At 37.7% G+C, this 16,359-nt stretch overlaps 1 protein-coding gene across 25 annotated transcripts in view; it reads right to left on the reverse strand.

The window, feature by feature from the left end:
* The window catches only part of LOC117410391 (neurexin-1), a 455,487-nt gene that overhangs the window by 22,397 nt on the left and 416,731 nt on the right, over positions 1-16,359 (reverse strand). For 16 of the 25 annotated variants that reach the window (XM_034016882.3, XM_034016889.3, XM_059024838.1 and 13 more), the window contains one exon: positions 992-1,079. In XM_034016882.3, coding sequence (XP_033872773.1) covers positions 992-1,079 — 88 coding nt within the window. The remainder of the gene's footprint in view (positions 1-991; positions 1,080-16,359) is intronic. The other 9 variants (XM_034016883.3, XM_034016890.3, XM_034016881.3 and 6 more) reach the window with 1 other exon arrangement.

Below are 16,359 nucleotides of genomic sequence, written 5' to 3' on the forward strand. Positions count from 1 at the left end.
AACAAAAAGTAATTTAAAATTGATTAACGAAAACTAATTCTATACTTGAACAAAATCCTTAATGATAATTATTCCACATTGCATTCCTGCTGTGCACTGTAGCAAATGCACAAAACTCAGAAGAGATTCAAATGTTTCATTAATGGTTTCGAGGTCCCAATTAGTGGTATATTGCTTTTCAGATTGAAACAAATAGCATGATTGGCTGGTCTAACTCATTGTTTTAATGTGTGTCATGCAGTATTTTGTAACATATTGATGCTTAAAACCCGACCAATAGGGCCTTTGTAATAAAATAAAAACAGTCATATACTTCCTAATATACCCATTTCGGAGATGCATCTATTTTTCTCTATCTTTGGATTACCCTTTCACTATAGATTAACATAAAAAAAAAAAAGCCAGAATTGTGAGGGTCTGGAACCAGCTCCCCAGTAATGTTGTTGAGGCTGACACCCTGGGATCCTTCAAGAAGCTGCTTGATGAGATTCTGGGATCAATAAGCTACTAACATCCAAACGAGCAAGATAGGCCGAATGGCTTCCTCTCGTTTGTAAACTTTCTCATGTTCTTATGTTCTTAAGCATAATAAATTACACCAGGTCAGCGTAAGGTGTCAGATAAACTTAATGAACCACTCAAGCATCCCCCAATTTCACAGAAAGCTGTTTAAGAATCAATCACAGTGTTTCACACAAGGATTGTCCTCCATTACCGTACTTAAACCCATATCTGACTTAGACCTGATTTACAGACAGAGTTGGGCATACTGTATTAGTAATAGGGATGCACTTCTTCCCCTTCTCTCTCTATCAGAAGCCACTGAGGTGTTTTTAAGAAGTGGGGATGATTATTTGTTGCAAACCACCCACTCATGTTTTGAACGGGGGACATAGAATGAAAAAGAAAAACAACTCCTTCTAATGATTGCAATGTTAAAAGCACAAACACATTGACACCAAGAAAGAAGTAGTAAAAAGAGATGACTAACCTAACCCACCTGAGCTCGGCTCACATGGATCAATGTCCTCATCATCGCTGGGACATTCAGCAGATGCCACAAGCAGGTCATCTGTTGGCTGTAAAAAAGATCACAGGATTATTAGAATGCAGAACACAATGCTGTCATAATGTACTCTAGTTGCCATTGTGGTAAGCTCCACCTGTTGTTTATGGTGTAATATACAATAACAAAGAAATTAGTAGATGCATCTGGATAAAGATGTCAAGGGTTCAAATTGTGGAACCAACTTCTGTTTAAATGGAAACAACAATGAATGAAGCTGTGTACCACTCTTCTGCCATTGGAACTCACCAGCTAACCAGTTTTCCAAGCCAACCAGCAAATGCAGTTCAGGTTCTGTGCTTGACTGATGAACAAAATCCACGTTTTTTCTCATTCCTAATTTTGCCAGTAGAGTACTTTTTTATCCAGTGTTTTCAGACCTACTAGCATGCTCCTGGGAATGGCATGCATTATTTTGTTGGTGGAATACCAAGAAAACTTATTTATTTTATTTATTTTTTTGGCCAGCAGATGTCAGATTTACCAGAAAAGTTCATTTAAGTTCTGAATTTGATTCCCATTGCAAAAACGTTTTCATGCTTACAGTTGTACATTAATGGTCCAGCTATAGACATTACCTGTGGTTCTATCCAAAATAGAAAGGCAACATGTATGATTACATCTAATTAATCCATAATTCATCTTTTAAAAAAAAAAATACTTGTTCCTTCTCTGCTGGTACTTTGACACATGAAAATGTATTTCTATGCTTGCCATTTAAGCCAAGCCAAATTTAGACGCAATATTAAACAAAACACAGATAACTTACTGGAGGGTATGGTGTGCCTGTGTTGTTTTAGGTGAATTTAACAGTGTTATATAAACTGCATAGTTATTTAAACAATTAAAATCTTCTGATATACAGCACTATATGAATCCAGTTGCCATGACTCTCCTTGAAAATATTGGTTGAAACAATTGTAGACAGCAGAGAGACTCAAATGTGCCACATATATCAGTCCAAAAGGTTTGATTTGCTTTTTCTTCAGAGTTTACCGCAGTATCTTTATTAAGATGGTTCAGTGAAAAGGTTTTAGACTGTGTAGCTACAGTACATTTACCCTCGGGGCAATGCCAAAATCAGACAAGGGTAATTCAGCATTTTACAAGGAGTCCACCTTGCATGCAAGGCACTTCTGATTCAGATGCAGGGGACGATCAGGCAGAATCTTCATAAGACAACAGACGAGGTTTCCTCCACAGCCATGCTTAATTGGCCAACTGCAGCTTCCTGACAGCCGACTTAAATAAAATCCACCTTTTTTATAATACAGGCCCCAGGAGCCTGCATTTTACTTGCAGAACGAAGAAGAACATGCTGTAATGAACCTGTTTTAATAGGATTTAATCTATCAGCGATCCAAGGCATAAAGTAATGGCCTCACGGAGAGTGGACTTCGTAATCAGCCTGGAGTGTGTTCAAGCAAAAGAACATCTTGCAAAATGAGAATAAAAAAAAACAAACAAAACTGTGACCTGATTTGTCTCCCTATAAGCTTCTACAGTAGTCATTACAGTGGCATACATTTTATGATTAACATACATGTATACCAGTAGCTGCCTTGTGTGTTTACCTTCCACCTTAACATAGCCTTCCACTTATCTATCCATTGTCTTTCTAAATATACTGAATGGTTGTCAGTCCAAATAAACATTTACTGCACTTTAAAATGTTTTCATAGCTGCATGTACACTGCGACATAAAGAAACTGATTTATAATGATTCAACACAGTTGCCATCTTTTCGCATTCAGAATAGCTGCACATTGGCAGTAAAATATAATGGTAGACTCAGCAAATATGACTGTTTAAAAACAAAGCTTTGTAGAGTAATTCCTAGTGGAGATTTGGTATCGGGTAAGCAGATAGATCCAGGTTTGTCTAACCAATCCTACGGGAAATCATACTGTATAGTATGTGGGATCTGGATTTCTCTTCTGTTGCAACAAGATGATCCTGCAAATCGGATTAACATACAGTACAAGATACAGTATCTATGCTTTAGAAATGTGGCAGCAATAGTTGATCTCATCCTGATATAGTGTTTAGGCCCTAAAACCCATCGTAATCTGCCTGTATGAGTCCAAGCCAAAACTACAGTGTTTATATACAGTATATATATATATATATATATATATATATATATATATATATATATATATACACATAGTACTGTGCAAAAGTTTTAGGCAGGTGTGAAAAAATGCTGTAAAGTAAGAATGCTTTCAAAAATAGACATGTTAATAGATTATATTTATCAATTAACTAAATGCAAAGTGAGTGAACAGAAGAAAAATCTAAATCAAATCCATATTTGGTGTGACCACCCTTTGCCTTCAAAACAGCATCAATTCTTCTAGGTACACTTGCACAAAGTCAGGGATTTTGTAGGCATATAGTCAGGTGTATGATTAAACAATTATACCAAACAGGTGCTAATGATCATCAATTCAATATGTAGGTTGAAACACAATCATTAACTGAAACAGAAACAGCTGTGTAGGAGGAATAAAACTGGGTGAGGAACAGCCAAACTCAGCTAACAAGGTGAGGTTGCTGAAGACAGTTTACTGTCAAAAGTCATACACCATGGCAAGACTGAGCACAGCAACAAGACACAAGGTAGTTATACTGCATCAGCAAGGTCTCTCCCAGGCAGACATTTCGAGGCAGACAGGGGTTTCCAGATGTGCTGTCCAAGGTCTTTTGAAGAAGCACAAAGAAATGGGCAATGTTGAGGACTGTAGACGCAGTGGTCGGCCAAGGAAACTTACTGCAGCAGATGAAAGACACATCATGCTTATTTCTCTTCGCAATCGGAAGATGTCCAGCAGTGCCATCAGCTCAGAATTGGCAGAAAACAGTGGGACCCTGGTACACCCATCTACTGTCCAGAGAAGTCTGGTCAGAAGTGGCCTTCATGGAAGACTTGCGGCCAAAAAGCCATACCTCTGACGTGGAAACAAGGCCAAGCGACTCAACTATGCACAAAAACACAGGAACTGGGGTGCAGAAAAATGGCAGCAGGTGCTCTGGACTGATGAGTCCAAATCTGAAATATTTGGCTGTAGCAGAAGGCAGTTTGTTCGCCGAAGGGCTGGAGAGCGGTACACGAATGAGTGTCTGCAGGCAACAGTGAAGCATGGTGGAGGTTCCTTGCAAGTTTGGGGCTGCATTTCTGCAAATGGAGTTGGGGATTTGGTCAGAATTAATGGTCTCCTCAATGCTGAGAAGTACAGGCAGATACTTATCCATCATGCAATACCATCAGGGAGGCATCTGATTGGCCCCAAATTGATTCTGCAGCATGACAACGACCCCAAACATACAGCGAAAGTCATTAAGAACTATCTTCAGCGTAAAGAAGAACAAGGAGTCCTGGAAGTGATGGTATGGCCCCCACAGAGCCCTGATCTTAACATCATCGAGTCTGTCTGGGATTACATGAAGAGAGAGAAGCAACTGAGGCTGCCTAAATCCACAGAAGAACTGTGGTTAGTTCTCCAAGATGTTTGGGCCAACCTAACTGCCGAGTTCCTTCAAAAACTGTGTGCAAGTGTACCTAGAAGAATTGATGCTGTTTTGAAGGCAAAGGGTGGTCACACCAAATATTAATTTGATGTAGATTTTTCTTCTGTTCACTCACTTTGCATTTTGTTAATTGATAAATATAAACTATTAACATGTCTATTTTTGAAAGCATTCTTACTTTACAGCATTTTTTCACACCTGCCTAAAACTTTTGCACAGTACTGTATATATACAGTAGTCTGTCACATATCCGCCTGTCAAATATTCGCCCTAACCGTTTATCCACCGTGATCAATCTCTTCAGCAAAGTTAGTTTATTATCGAACAGAGAAGATTAGTTCAGAGACTGTAGATCCTACCAAAGTTTTTGGACACTGTCTTGTATGTGCTCCATGCGCTGCCATTTCTGGTAGTGTCACGTGAGCTGTTCACTGTGTTGATATGTAAATAAATCCTGATCAACTTCAACCTCCGTTTCGCTCTCCTGCCTGTCACTCAGCAACGAATGCACATGCAGCCTTGCAATCTAACTAACCCCATTCACTCCTGGCTGCGCATACACACTCGCATGCATACCAGCTTAACAATACACACAACACGTACAACACACAACAACCACAGCAACCGTAGACAGAAGCTCCCAGGGGGCGGCGCATAATTGACCGAGCGCCGCCCAGGGAGGGGAGGGCTTAGGTCGGCCAGGGTGTCCTCGGCTCGCCGCACACCAGCGACGCCTGCGGGCTTGCCTGTAAGATGCCCAGAGCTGCGTTGTCCTCCGACGCTGTAGCTCTGATGTGGCTGCAAAGCGGTCGGCTGACGGCACACGCTTTGGAGGACAGCGTGTGTTCGTCTTCTCTGCTCCCGAGTCAGCGCGGGGGTGGTAGCAGTGAGCTGAGCCTAAAAATAATTGGATATGCCAAATTGGGAGAAAATAATAAAATAATTGGAGATTACTAAATTTTTTAACTAACTAAATAAATAAATAACAACCACAGCAGCGGGTCTTCTGATCCCCCAGTTGTCTGGGTCGCTACAATAATAATTGTTACAGCTGTGTATAATGGTTTTAAAACAGGATTCATTTATCCGTCCTTTTACATATCCGCCCTTACTCTGGTCCCAAGGCAGGCGGATATACGACGGATTACTGTATATATGTAAAGTACTAAGCTTTATTATTAGGAACAATTTAAATGAAAAGCCTGGAAAGACGCACAACCAGCAACTCATACTGTAGCTTTTAACAATGTACAAATCAAACTACAATTATTCCTCTCCTGACCCCTCCACAAAGATTGCTGTCTAATGGCTCTCTTCCATTGTTCCATGATAAAGTGTTATTATTTCTTACAGGAGGAATCTTTTTACTGTATATTTCTCGGGTGAAGGGATTAAGGAGTTCTAAGAAGAGATATTAGCCCCCTAAACCAGGATGGCATTTAATGTCGCGTCTCAGGCTAGAAGTGGAAATTAAAACATTGTTAGACCTCATTACCCTGTCACATTAATGATGTGGGATGAGGACGGACAATTTATGACAATACATAAAAACTTCAGCCATTACCTTTAGATAAGGACTCCTGGGAAATATCAAAATTCAAAAGAACACCATTGTAAATTCAGACAAGTTAAGTGCAAAGTTCAATTAAATGAGTTGAAAAATCTGCTTGGCCATTCTTTTTATACATTAAACCAGTGTACCAACCAAACCTGATGCCATGTTGTTTTAAGTATAATGTGTGGAGGTTCTGTTGTGAATGCTTAAGTTTCATTTTATGAAAGAACTTTTAAGAATAAAGTAGTAAATACACCACAGAGGAGCATCCGTTGAAAGTCTCTCATCTGTTACCCCTCCAACACTGACACAAGGCCAGCTGACAATGTCTGATTGCCAGATTAACTTGCAAAGTAATGCTACACTGTAGACAGCATTAGTGGACTTTCCGGAGAAGTTTCTATGTTAAGTTACAGCGTCTCCTTGGATGAATTTAATAATTGACTCTCCCTTAACTAATTCCCAAAGTGGATGAAAGGTTACAAATCACATAGCTGTCAATCAGGGATCTTCTACAATTAATTAGTTTCTATACTGTGTAGCGCATCACTAAAATCCAACTACCGGTAGTGTTATTGCATTTTTTTTTGTATGAGGTTTTTTGCCTTTCCTGTCAATCCTGGAGGTCTGAATCATACATAAGAACAAGAAAAGTTTGGGAAGAAGAAAAGGCCATTTGGTCCATTAAGGCTCGTCCCTTATTAGCACACCATTCTCCCTTACTGGGAGGAACTAATTCTAGTCCATAAATAGTTCATTTCCCCTCCAATACTGACAAAAGGCCAGCTGACAATTTATGATTGACAGATTAACTTGCAAAGTAGTGCTACACTATAGTCAGCATTAGTGGACTTTCCAGAGAGGTTTTTGTGTTAATTTACATCTTCTCCTTGGATGAATTTAATAATTGACTCTCCCTAACTAAGTACCAAAGTGGATGAAAGGCTACAAATCACTAAAAGCACATCATCTTTATTTTTTTTTTATGGTCCAATGCTTAACATCCTACGACTTCACCTGATGATGCCATTAAGGGATGACTCTTTCTTACTTTTGCAATACAAAATCAAGCTTTGCATTCGCTTTTATTTTTCTTACGTTTGAGGTGGCAAGTAAAAATCAAGAAACTGTAAATTCTCCAAAGGAATTAATTTCTGTGCTGGGGATCAATAGCAATTAAGATAATATAATCTAATCCTGATGTAATTCAAGTAATTGTAGCTACCACAATAATTCTGTAACTCATAGCTATTCTGCACTTCCATTACATACATCTCAAATGTGGAGTTATTAAAGCAACACATGTTGCAGAACTTGGTTAAACAAAACATTATGGGCTTCATTCTTGGATTATCTGTTTTGTACACCGTAGGTCATTTCACCTCAGCACTGTCTTCTAGGTAAAAACATGTGATTGACTGAAAGCATGTCAGTCAATAGGGGAAGCAGCTGATTGGCTATTGAAAGGAAAGAAGCCAGTGACTGGGGTGGGGATAGTTTCACTCTCCAAGTGAAATGACACAGGAAGTACAAAACAGTCAAAAAGTATGGCTTCCAAAACTGTTTTTTTATAAATTAAAATCCATGATTGCTATAACATGTGTTTCTTTCAAAACTGCACATTTGAGACCTATAAAATGAATAGATGTGCATGGCGGCTACATTTTATGGAACTGTTTTGTTAGCTGCTTACATAAAGTGCACACTCTTGCTTGTCAAGTACATCTGCAATAACTGTGATTTACATTGTGTGTTCAGTTTTTTTTATCATGTTAACAATGTGTTGACAGTACAATACTGCTTCAGATCTAGTTTTACTGAGTTTCAGGGCATACAATACTATTATTGTTATTTATTTCTTAGCAGACGCGCTTATCCAGGGCGACTTACAATTGTTACAAAATATCACATTATTTTTACATACAATTACATTTTTTTACACGTGATTTTTACATACAATTACCCATTTATACAGTTGAGTTTTTACTGGAGCAATCTAGGTAAAGTAACTTGCTCAAGGGTACAGCAGCAGTATCCCCCACCTGGGATTGAACCCATGACCCTCTGATCAAGAGTCCAGAGCTCTAACCACCACACTGCTGCCTGCTACTATCATCGACAACATCTGAAATATAGCTTATATTTAGGGGGGAGAGGGCAAAATGTTAGTATGCTATATCACTTGTTTCATATGTGTAAATAAAAGTGAATCATCTGCTTTCAATTAATTTGCCACATGCATCCACCCCGCCACCACCACCCCCACTTTGCATTAATCCATCAGCCTACAAGCTGTTCATTGTTCTTTTTGATTATTTACCACAAAACTGGGAGAGAGAGGGGGATGTTCGTGACTGGATCCCCTCTGCACTTTGCAGTTTCATTGTAGCTATCTGCATCCGGGTGGGAAGGGTTATGAGTCACATTTGCTTTATCCGTGCAGTGAGCAATGCAAACTACACAAGAACAAATTTGTGTGCCAGATCAATTTCTTTAACTTGGACTAGTGCGTAGTTCTAGAGATAAGACAATGATCACGTCAATCTTAAATCAATCAATCAATCATCCATTCAACCCTGTGACAGGGATGGCTGAGTGGTAACGTCAGGCCAAATGCAGGAAGAAAACAAACGCAGTACTGCGTGCGCCGTTTATTTAAACAATAACAAAAATAAAAAGGTTTAACAAAAAAACACACTGCTCACAGAGCAAAATAAAAAGATAAATCACAAACACAAAACACACAGGTCAGGCTGGGCAGATGCTGTCATAATTTTTAACTTTTCTTTTCTCCTTTCTCTTCTCGCTGTCCCGTACTCTCCTCTGTACACCCACCCCGAAACGGAGAGTACTGCAGGTTTATATACTGTGGTTGAGGGGTTTAACTAGCTAGTAATTATCCCATTACCACTCGGCCACAAGTTTAACAATGCACTAGCAGACAGCTACACATTAGGTTTTTAAATACTGCTGGCAGAGGACGAGCTGCCGACCTCGTCTCTACAAGAACACATTTAAATGAAAACAATAACAAAAACATATGGCTTCGTCGTCACATTCATGAATAAATAAATCATAATAATACTAATAATAATAATAATACAACAAAACAAATACAAAATAAATTGCACAGGGGCAGAGGGGTACCCAGTTCTAAAAATGAACAAATAATAATGTACAGGCCTCCTCGCCCTGTTACAAACCCTAATTAACTTGGTTATGCACATTGTTTTATCAGACATCTGTCACCACGTCCACATTTCCAGCAATAAAAATGCAGTTGTCTATAGCCTCTTTCACACACAAATGCCGCTACTGAGCCATTTTTTTTTTTAAATACCCATTCACGCAGCACAAAATTATGCAATCTATGCCGGTATAATACTGGCATAACCCTTTCACACAGCCAAAGGGATCATGTGAGTAAAACTTCTATTTGTGAATTCAGCTCCTCGTCAGCATGTAAAGTTAACAATTCCTTAACTTATTCCTGACTACAATTACTACCTCGTTCTTGATCAGCCATTGTATTTGAAAAAAAATGAAAGCATGTTACACCAACGACAAAAATAGCCAACACGTCCGGTATACATGCAGTCACGTGGGATGCTGACTTTCAATCCACACCTTCTATAGTACACAGGAGTTGAGGACTCAATCCATTCTTATACAGTCACACTATTTACATTTCTTTGGTAGAAAACACATTCTGTTTTGTATTATTTGTATGATTTACTGTTACTTGGTCTAGCAGGAACCTGCTTTTAATTTTAAAAAAAAAATTATAAAGACTAGTTTCTTACAGTTTCACCCAGTAAAGCTTATTCCTTGAATGTGTTTTTCTACTGCTCTTTTTATAGACAAGGGTTGCTAAAATGAAGGTACATGATATTGCACCACAAAGGAATGTAGCATACTGTTGAACGAAGGTTTATCTCTTGCATCTTTTCACGAGACATAGGCTAGCAAGACACAAAGAAATATAAATACTAGAAACAAGCGACTTTACCCCCATCTTTCTAATAATGTCTGTACAGGCCTACATTGATGTTTTAGATAACATGATACAGATAAAGCTAATTACCACCTAACGAGTATAGCAAGTCAGCGACTGTTTGTTTTGTATGTCGACAGTGAAGCGTTATATGATTGGCTTCATAACTCTGTAGCACTTCTTATACTTCAAGATGGTAATTCATTTTTCATTCAGGAAGAACAGAAATTAGAAGAGCCCTAATTATTTACCAGAACAAGCCAGCACTCTTTGACCACAGGGTGCCGATTGTGAGTAATTGCATACAAATCTTATTTATCATATTCCGACTTAGATTTATAAATATGTCCATATATAATGCATCTTAATAATTCACCTCCATGGAAAGGATATATGAGAGAAAAACAGCAAATTCTGAAGAGCGTACTGCTTTCAAAAGCATCGGTGTGGCTTAGCAACTCAATAAAACAAACTTGCAAATCAATTCCCTCTTTTCACCCATGCATGTTTGCTAAATTGTCTTTCTCCCTAAGGCTAGAAATACATTTGTGCCTGAGTGCTGATATGATGTGGGGAAAAATAAAAAAAAAACAGACACGGTTTCAGACTTGGTGCTTGCTGTGGTGCCTATGTATAGTACTGATACTTCACATCTTCTGAAATCCACTGGGCTTTACCAGTTGAATACTGATGAACACTACATTTTCTCCACACTGACAGCTGAAAGGAGCCCCCTTTATCTCTGTGCTAATTAATACCAGCCATGACAACTTTCAGCATCTGCAAAATAAAAAGAAATCTTTCAGCAACTGAAAAATAAAAATAAAAAATATAATCACTGTTTCACTTGCAGTGCTTCTTCTATACACAGAGCCTCACAGAAAAACAACACTGCATTTCCCCTGCTTTTTTATGTTTTTATCCTATGCAACATTCTGCCTATCCTAACTATAGCAGGCAGAGCGATAAGAAAGCTTTATAAAGTTAAACGTGATTCAACATAATGAGCCATCTGACTACTCATGCCAAAAAAGGATTCTAAAGTCATAATACTAATTAACCGATTTCTTAAACGTTCCTCTTGTTCTTGTATCTGTCTAACAAAAGATTGCACATTTTAACCAAATAAGCTGAATGTATTCACCAGACGTAGCCCTTGATTCAAATAAATGTGCTGGACAGAAAAAGCTAACATTTACAACTGTTATGCCAAAGTAGATCTGAATACAGTACATCGGCTAACACTGTGACACAGTGATAGATTATGATAGGACCAGATCCCACTCAAGTCCATGTTGATTCTAAAACCTGAAAATCATCACAGCTTTAGGGTACCCTCAATCGCCAGAGGAGGCCATCCAATGACAGATCACAGCTGCTGCAGTGTGAGGGAAGTTCAGTTTTGTATTTAATTGGTCAGCACCACTATAATGGTCTTTTTTAAAACAGTGCATTTACATTTACAATGCACATATGCCCCTTCCCAGTTAAGTATTAGCAAAAGACAGCCCAAGCTGGGGTTCAAACAATATCCCACAGTTCAGACAGCGTCAATTCCTTTCCAGTGCTATGCCACTTGCTTGGATACTTTGATCTATGTTTTTCCTAACATCCTGGCATGCTGGGCTCTTTAGACTGGTGTTTCCTCGTTAAATATGTCGTACCACCATGGTTAATTAATAGATTCTCACAGAAACGTTAATAAAATGGTGAGAGCTTACTGCAGCTGGTAGGTGTGGAAGCAAATGAAAGTGCTGGTAGGTGTGGAAGCAAATGAAAGTGCTAATTTAAATCTTCTAAAAGTGGTAAGACTGAAAACACATGCTGCATGATGGTAGAGGCACATTTTCTTTAATGCAATGCTGCTGGCGTTTGCTCACGTGTTCCACAAACCCCTTCTCAAGCATCTGATAAGATGAGCTTTGACAAAGATGTATCATCCTAGCTATAGAAAGAGAAAATGCTGGCTCTGACAATTTCCCACTATATCAGGTTGCAAATCAGCCCAAATATTGGGCTATTAGATGTTTAAAAAACTATAATTTAACATCTCAATACAGTACACCACAACATTTGATGGTAATTATATTTGTATAACAACATCACTGCGCTTAAAATAGCAACATCCATTATGTGTGTCTTCTACAGTACTTAATTAACCTGTACATAGTAATGCACTTTTTATGTTTTACCATATATATATATATATATATATATATATATATATATATATATATATATACCTGTATATATATATAAAGCGAGCGAGCTATTAAGACTGCTAGGTTTAAAGGTACTTGTTTTTGTAAAGTTCAGTTATTGTTTGTGTTTATTTTGGCCAATGTGCCCTTTTCCTTCGTGTTTTTGTAAAGTATTTCATTCATTATTTAATAAATCTACTGCTGCAGCAGTTTCAGCCCTATACCTCTATCTGCTCTGTACTGCTTCCTGGTTCTGATGTCACCACACACGCCTACCCAGTGACACCAATCCATAACTGTAATCTTCCTTTTTTTCAGAAATTCCTTTTGTAGACTTTGCAGAATGCATAGGGTCATTATCCTGCTGGAATACAAACTTCCATCCAATAAGCCTTCTAGCGCTGCGTAACAATTGAGAGTGCAAAATGCCTTGATATTTTGCAGCTTTCATTGATCCTTCTACAATACAAAGGTTGCCAGTGCCTGAGGAAGAAAAACAAGCCCATCCCATCACACAACCTCCACCATGTTTAACACTGGGCATGATTAACTAAATTTGTCTTCTCTCTTCCTCCAAACATACTGTTGCTTTTTTGTGCTGAATAAAGTTATATTTTGGATTCATCTGACCATAAAATTTGGTAGAAGAAATCATCAGGCTTCTTCAAGTATTCAATGGAAAACTCCAATCACTTTCTTTCGCTCGTGAATTTCTTGACCATCTCTCAATTCTTGTGTCAAATCTTTTGCAGTAATCCAAGGATTTTTCCGGACTGCTCGAACGATTCTTCTCCTAGATTTTGCATCTTTCTTGGTCTTCCACACCTGGAGCTAGTTGCAGTCGTTCCTGTTCTCCTGTGTTTGTCAATAATTGCCCACACAGTGCTTTTTGGTAAACTGAGTATTTGTGCAATTATTCTGGTAATTTCTCCTTTGTCATTTAGTATCACTGCCATTTTGAGATTGTTGCTGCACTCTTGAGTTTGAACCATTTTTGTTGCATTTTTGAAACACACATTTCCAATTTATTTTTCAGCACTTGATGATATGCATTTATTTATTGTATAATTATCAGGTGTTAGTTTTCAATCATGATAATTGTCAATACTTAGCAACAAATGGGTTTCATACGAAATATGTTGATTGCCCAGTTGCTTTTGTCAAAGCATGAAATTAGTTTTTGCATGTAATAATTTGTTGTTTTATTATAAAGCTGAATCTATAATTTATATCTTTCAATAGAACAATTAGAAATTACAGAAATCACTTTCTTTGTGGTTATCTATATATACACAAAGTCAACAAACATCAAATATGCCAAATAATATTCTTGCATGTTCATATTATTATTTTTATACTGCTATAACAAATAAAGCAAGTATTTGTAAATCTACAGAGCTATACAAATTGTTGATTACATGCATACAGTGACAGTATAATATGTTTTTAGTTTTTTTCCAGGATTCTGGAAAAAAACTAGGATTCTGGATCCAGGATTCTGTTTCGGATTCGGCCCGAATACCGACTTTTTGACCACGGTTCGGATTCGGCCGAATACTTAGGATTCGATTAACCAAATCCGAATCCTATATCTGCCCAGATGCACATCCATTTTTAATACATCCCTCCAATGTGTGCAGTTCTTATTTAAATAAAAGAAACAAATCTGATACTGAACATAACTGTTGTATTTAACCACAAGAACACGCTTGATGAACTCTGTCGCAGCTCTCAACGCTCTAAATTACTGGTGGCGCACACACTAAACACATCATGGAGCTGCTGAATGCAAAAATACCCCCGTATGCAACAGCACATTCACATCACACTTTTCATGGAGTAAAGTTATGCAGTAAACCTGTAATATATAGTAACGGAAAGCTGTTGTAGACTTTTGTGCTTCGTTGCTTTGTCTGTCAAATGTGTTCTACAGATCATACTGAGATAAAAAAAAAAAAAATAATAATAATCTGTGCACAGAAATATATATTTTTTGTAACTACAACTGTCAGATGTGCAAGACATTGTTGAACAATATGCTTTAGTAAATTAAATTATGTTATTATAATGTGCCTATACAAGTTGATTTATTTGGGAATTGCTGTGTTTTATTCAAATATTTTAAAAACTATTTCATAGCCTATCTGATATGTGTTACACACACAGTGCATTTAAATCAATGTGGGTTTTATTTCACCGGGAGATTCAGGTCACTTATGACGGTAATTTTTTCCTCATAGCTCTCAGACAGGGTTGTCAACAGGCTCCAGAATCTCGGCAGGTCAGGTTTTTTAACTCACCTCTCTAAACTGCAATGTATTTGACATACATACATTTGTGGTATACAGTTTTTATTCTCTGCAGGAGGATGTCCCAGTAAATCACGAGCCCTGGCAGGGGTGAGTGGTTTATGTAAAGATATTGGCCAATCATCTAAAACCCTCCACTACAAAACTTGGTTTAAAGCACAACTGGATGTTCCAACACAACAATGATCCAAAGCACACATCAAAATCTACTTCAGAATGGTTAAAGAAGAATACAATCAAGATTCTGGAATGGCCTAGTCAAAGTTCCAATCTAAATTCGATTGAGAATCTTTGGTATGCGTTGAAGAAGGATGTGCATAAGAGAAGTCCTCTGCCTAACCCTTTTATACTCTCTAAGAATGTTCACCTACAATCCAGCATTTTCTAGACTTTTCTAGAATTAGGTTCTGCATTATCATATTGGAATTTCTAGCAACTTGTAGACAATACTATCATAACGGGTATGAATATTGTTGAATTAGCAGTTTTGCAAAAATAAACTGCTGAAATAAATAATTGTAAACATCTATTTCTTGTAACTTCTAGAAATTATACATTTCCTTTGGGGTATGTAAACTTTTGACTACAACTGTATATATGAAAATATCCATGTTTTTAATAATGCAAACTAACAGCACCCCAATGTGTGGAAGTGAAGTTCCTCACCAATTATTCTGTGACTTTGCCTGAATTTTGACATTCAGTCCCAAACCCACTAGAGGTAATAGCATTGTATCTGTCATCCTAATATAGATGCCAGTGTCTAAAAGGTTAGATTCATGTCCATGCATAACCTTTGAACAAACATGACAAGTAAAAACAACTTTGTTCGAAAGGGACGTGGTAATGTTCCAATCCTGGTTTACCTGATTTGAGGCATTCAATTATTTAGTGTCCCCTGAAATGTTACAGTGCTATTTTTAAGCATAACTTTTACCTGAATTTATTTTAGTGCTATATGTATATATTTGTATGTTTATCTCTCTGCTTAGATAAAGTCAAAGTCAAGTTTACACCAAGTCTTACACCCCAGTACTCCAACAGTATTTTGCTACCACATTGTGCATTTGATTTAAATGAAGTTCACAGATCTGTCTGATCTTTCTTCTTACTGTGCATCTTCAGCACCGAGGGTCTATTGGGAATTAGGTCGTCCTGAACCTTTAACCGTCCTGAAACTCGAGTTAGAAAATCTGTAACTCTCTAGGGCAAAGGCTTTTTTTTTTCAAATCACAATGGAGGTATTTGTACATTCACACACTTCACATTCTGTTTACATAAATTAATTGAAACTTAGACTAGCAAGGCCCCACTAACACAACACATAGCACAGCCTGGACCTCCTTTATGTACATGTGCACACAACCTACAAATTAGCTCTAGCACAGCTGCAGGCATAAGGCTTAATAAACACAACGCTGAGATGCTCTTTCATGCTTGTATAATGTTTCAACCTGGCTACAGCATATACAAGTAGATCCTTCTGCCAGGTCCGTTAACCGGTGAAATAAAAATAATAATAATTACCAAAAAAAAAAAAAAACATATATCTATTAAACTCTAACAAACTTGGAACAGCATGCGTTGAAAAGTAACTAAGCTTTACCACAGTGCAGATAACAAGCAATCATGCTAAAGTGTTCAGCGAGATAACATCCTTTCACTTAAAATAAGAACAATACATTAGCAGATTATCTGCACAG

The sequence above is a fragment of the Acipenser ruthenus genome, chromosome 6 (assembly GCF_902713425.1).
Source record: "Acipenser ruthenus chromosome 6, fAciRut3.2 maternal haplotype, whole genome shotgun sequence".
NCBI classification, from domain to species: domain Eukaryota; kingdom Metazoa; phylum Chordata; class Actinopteri; order Acipenseriformes; family Acipenseridae; genus Acipenser; species Acipenser ruthenus.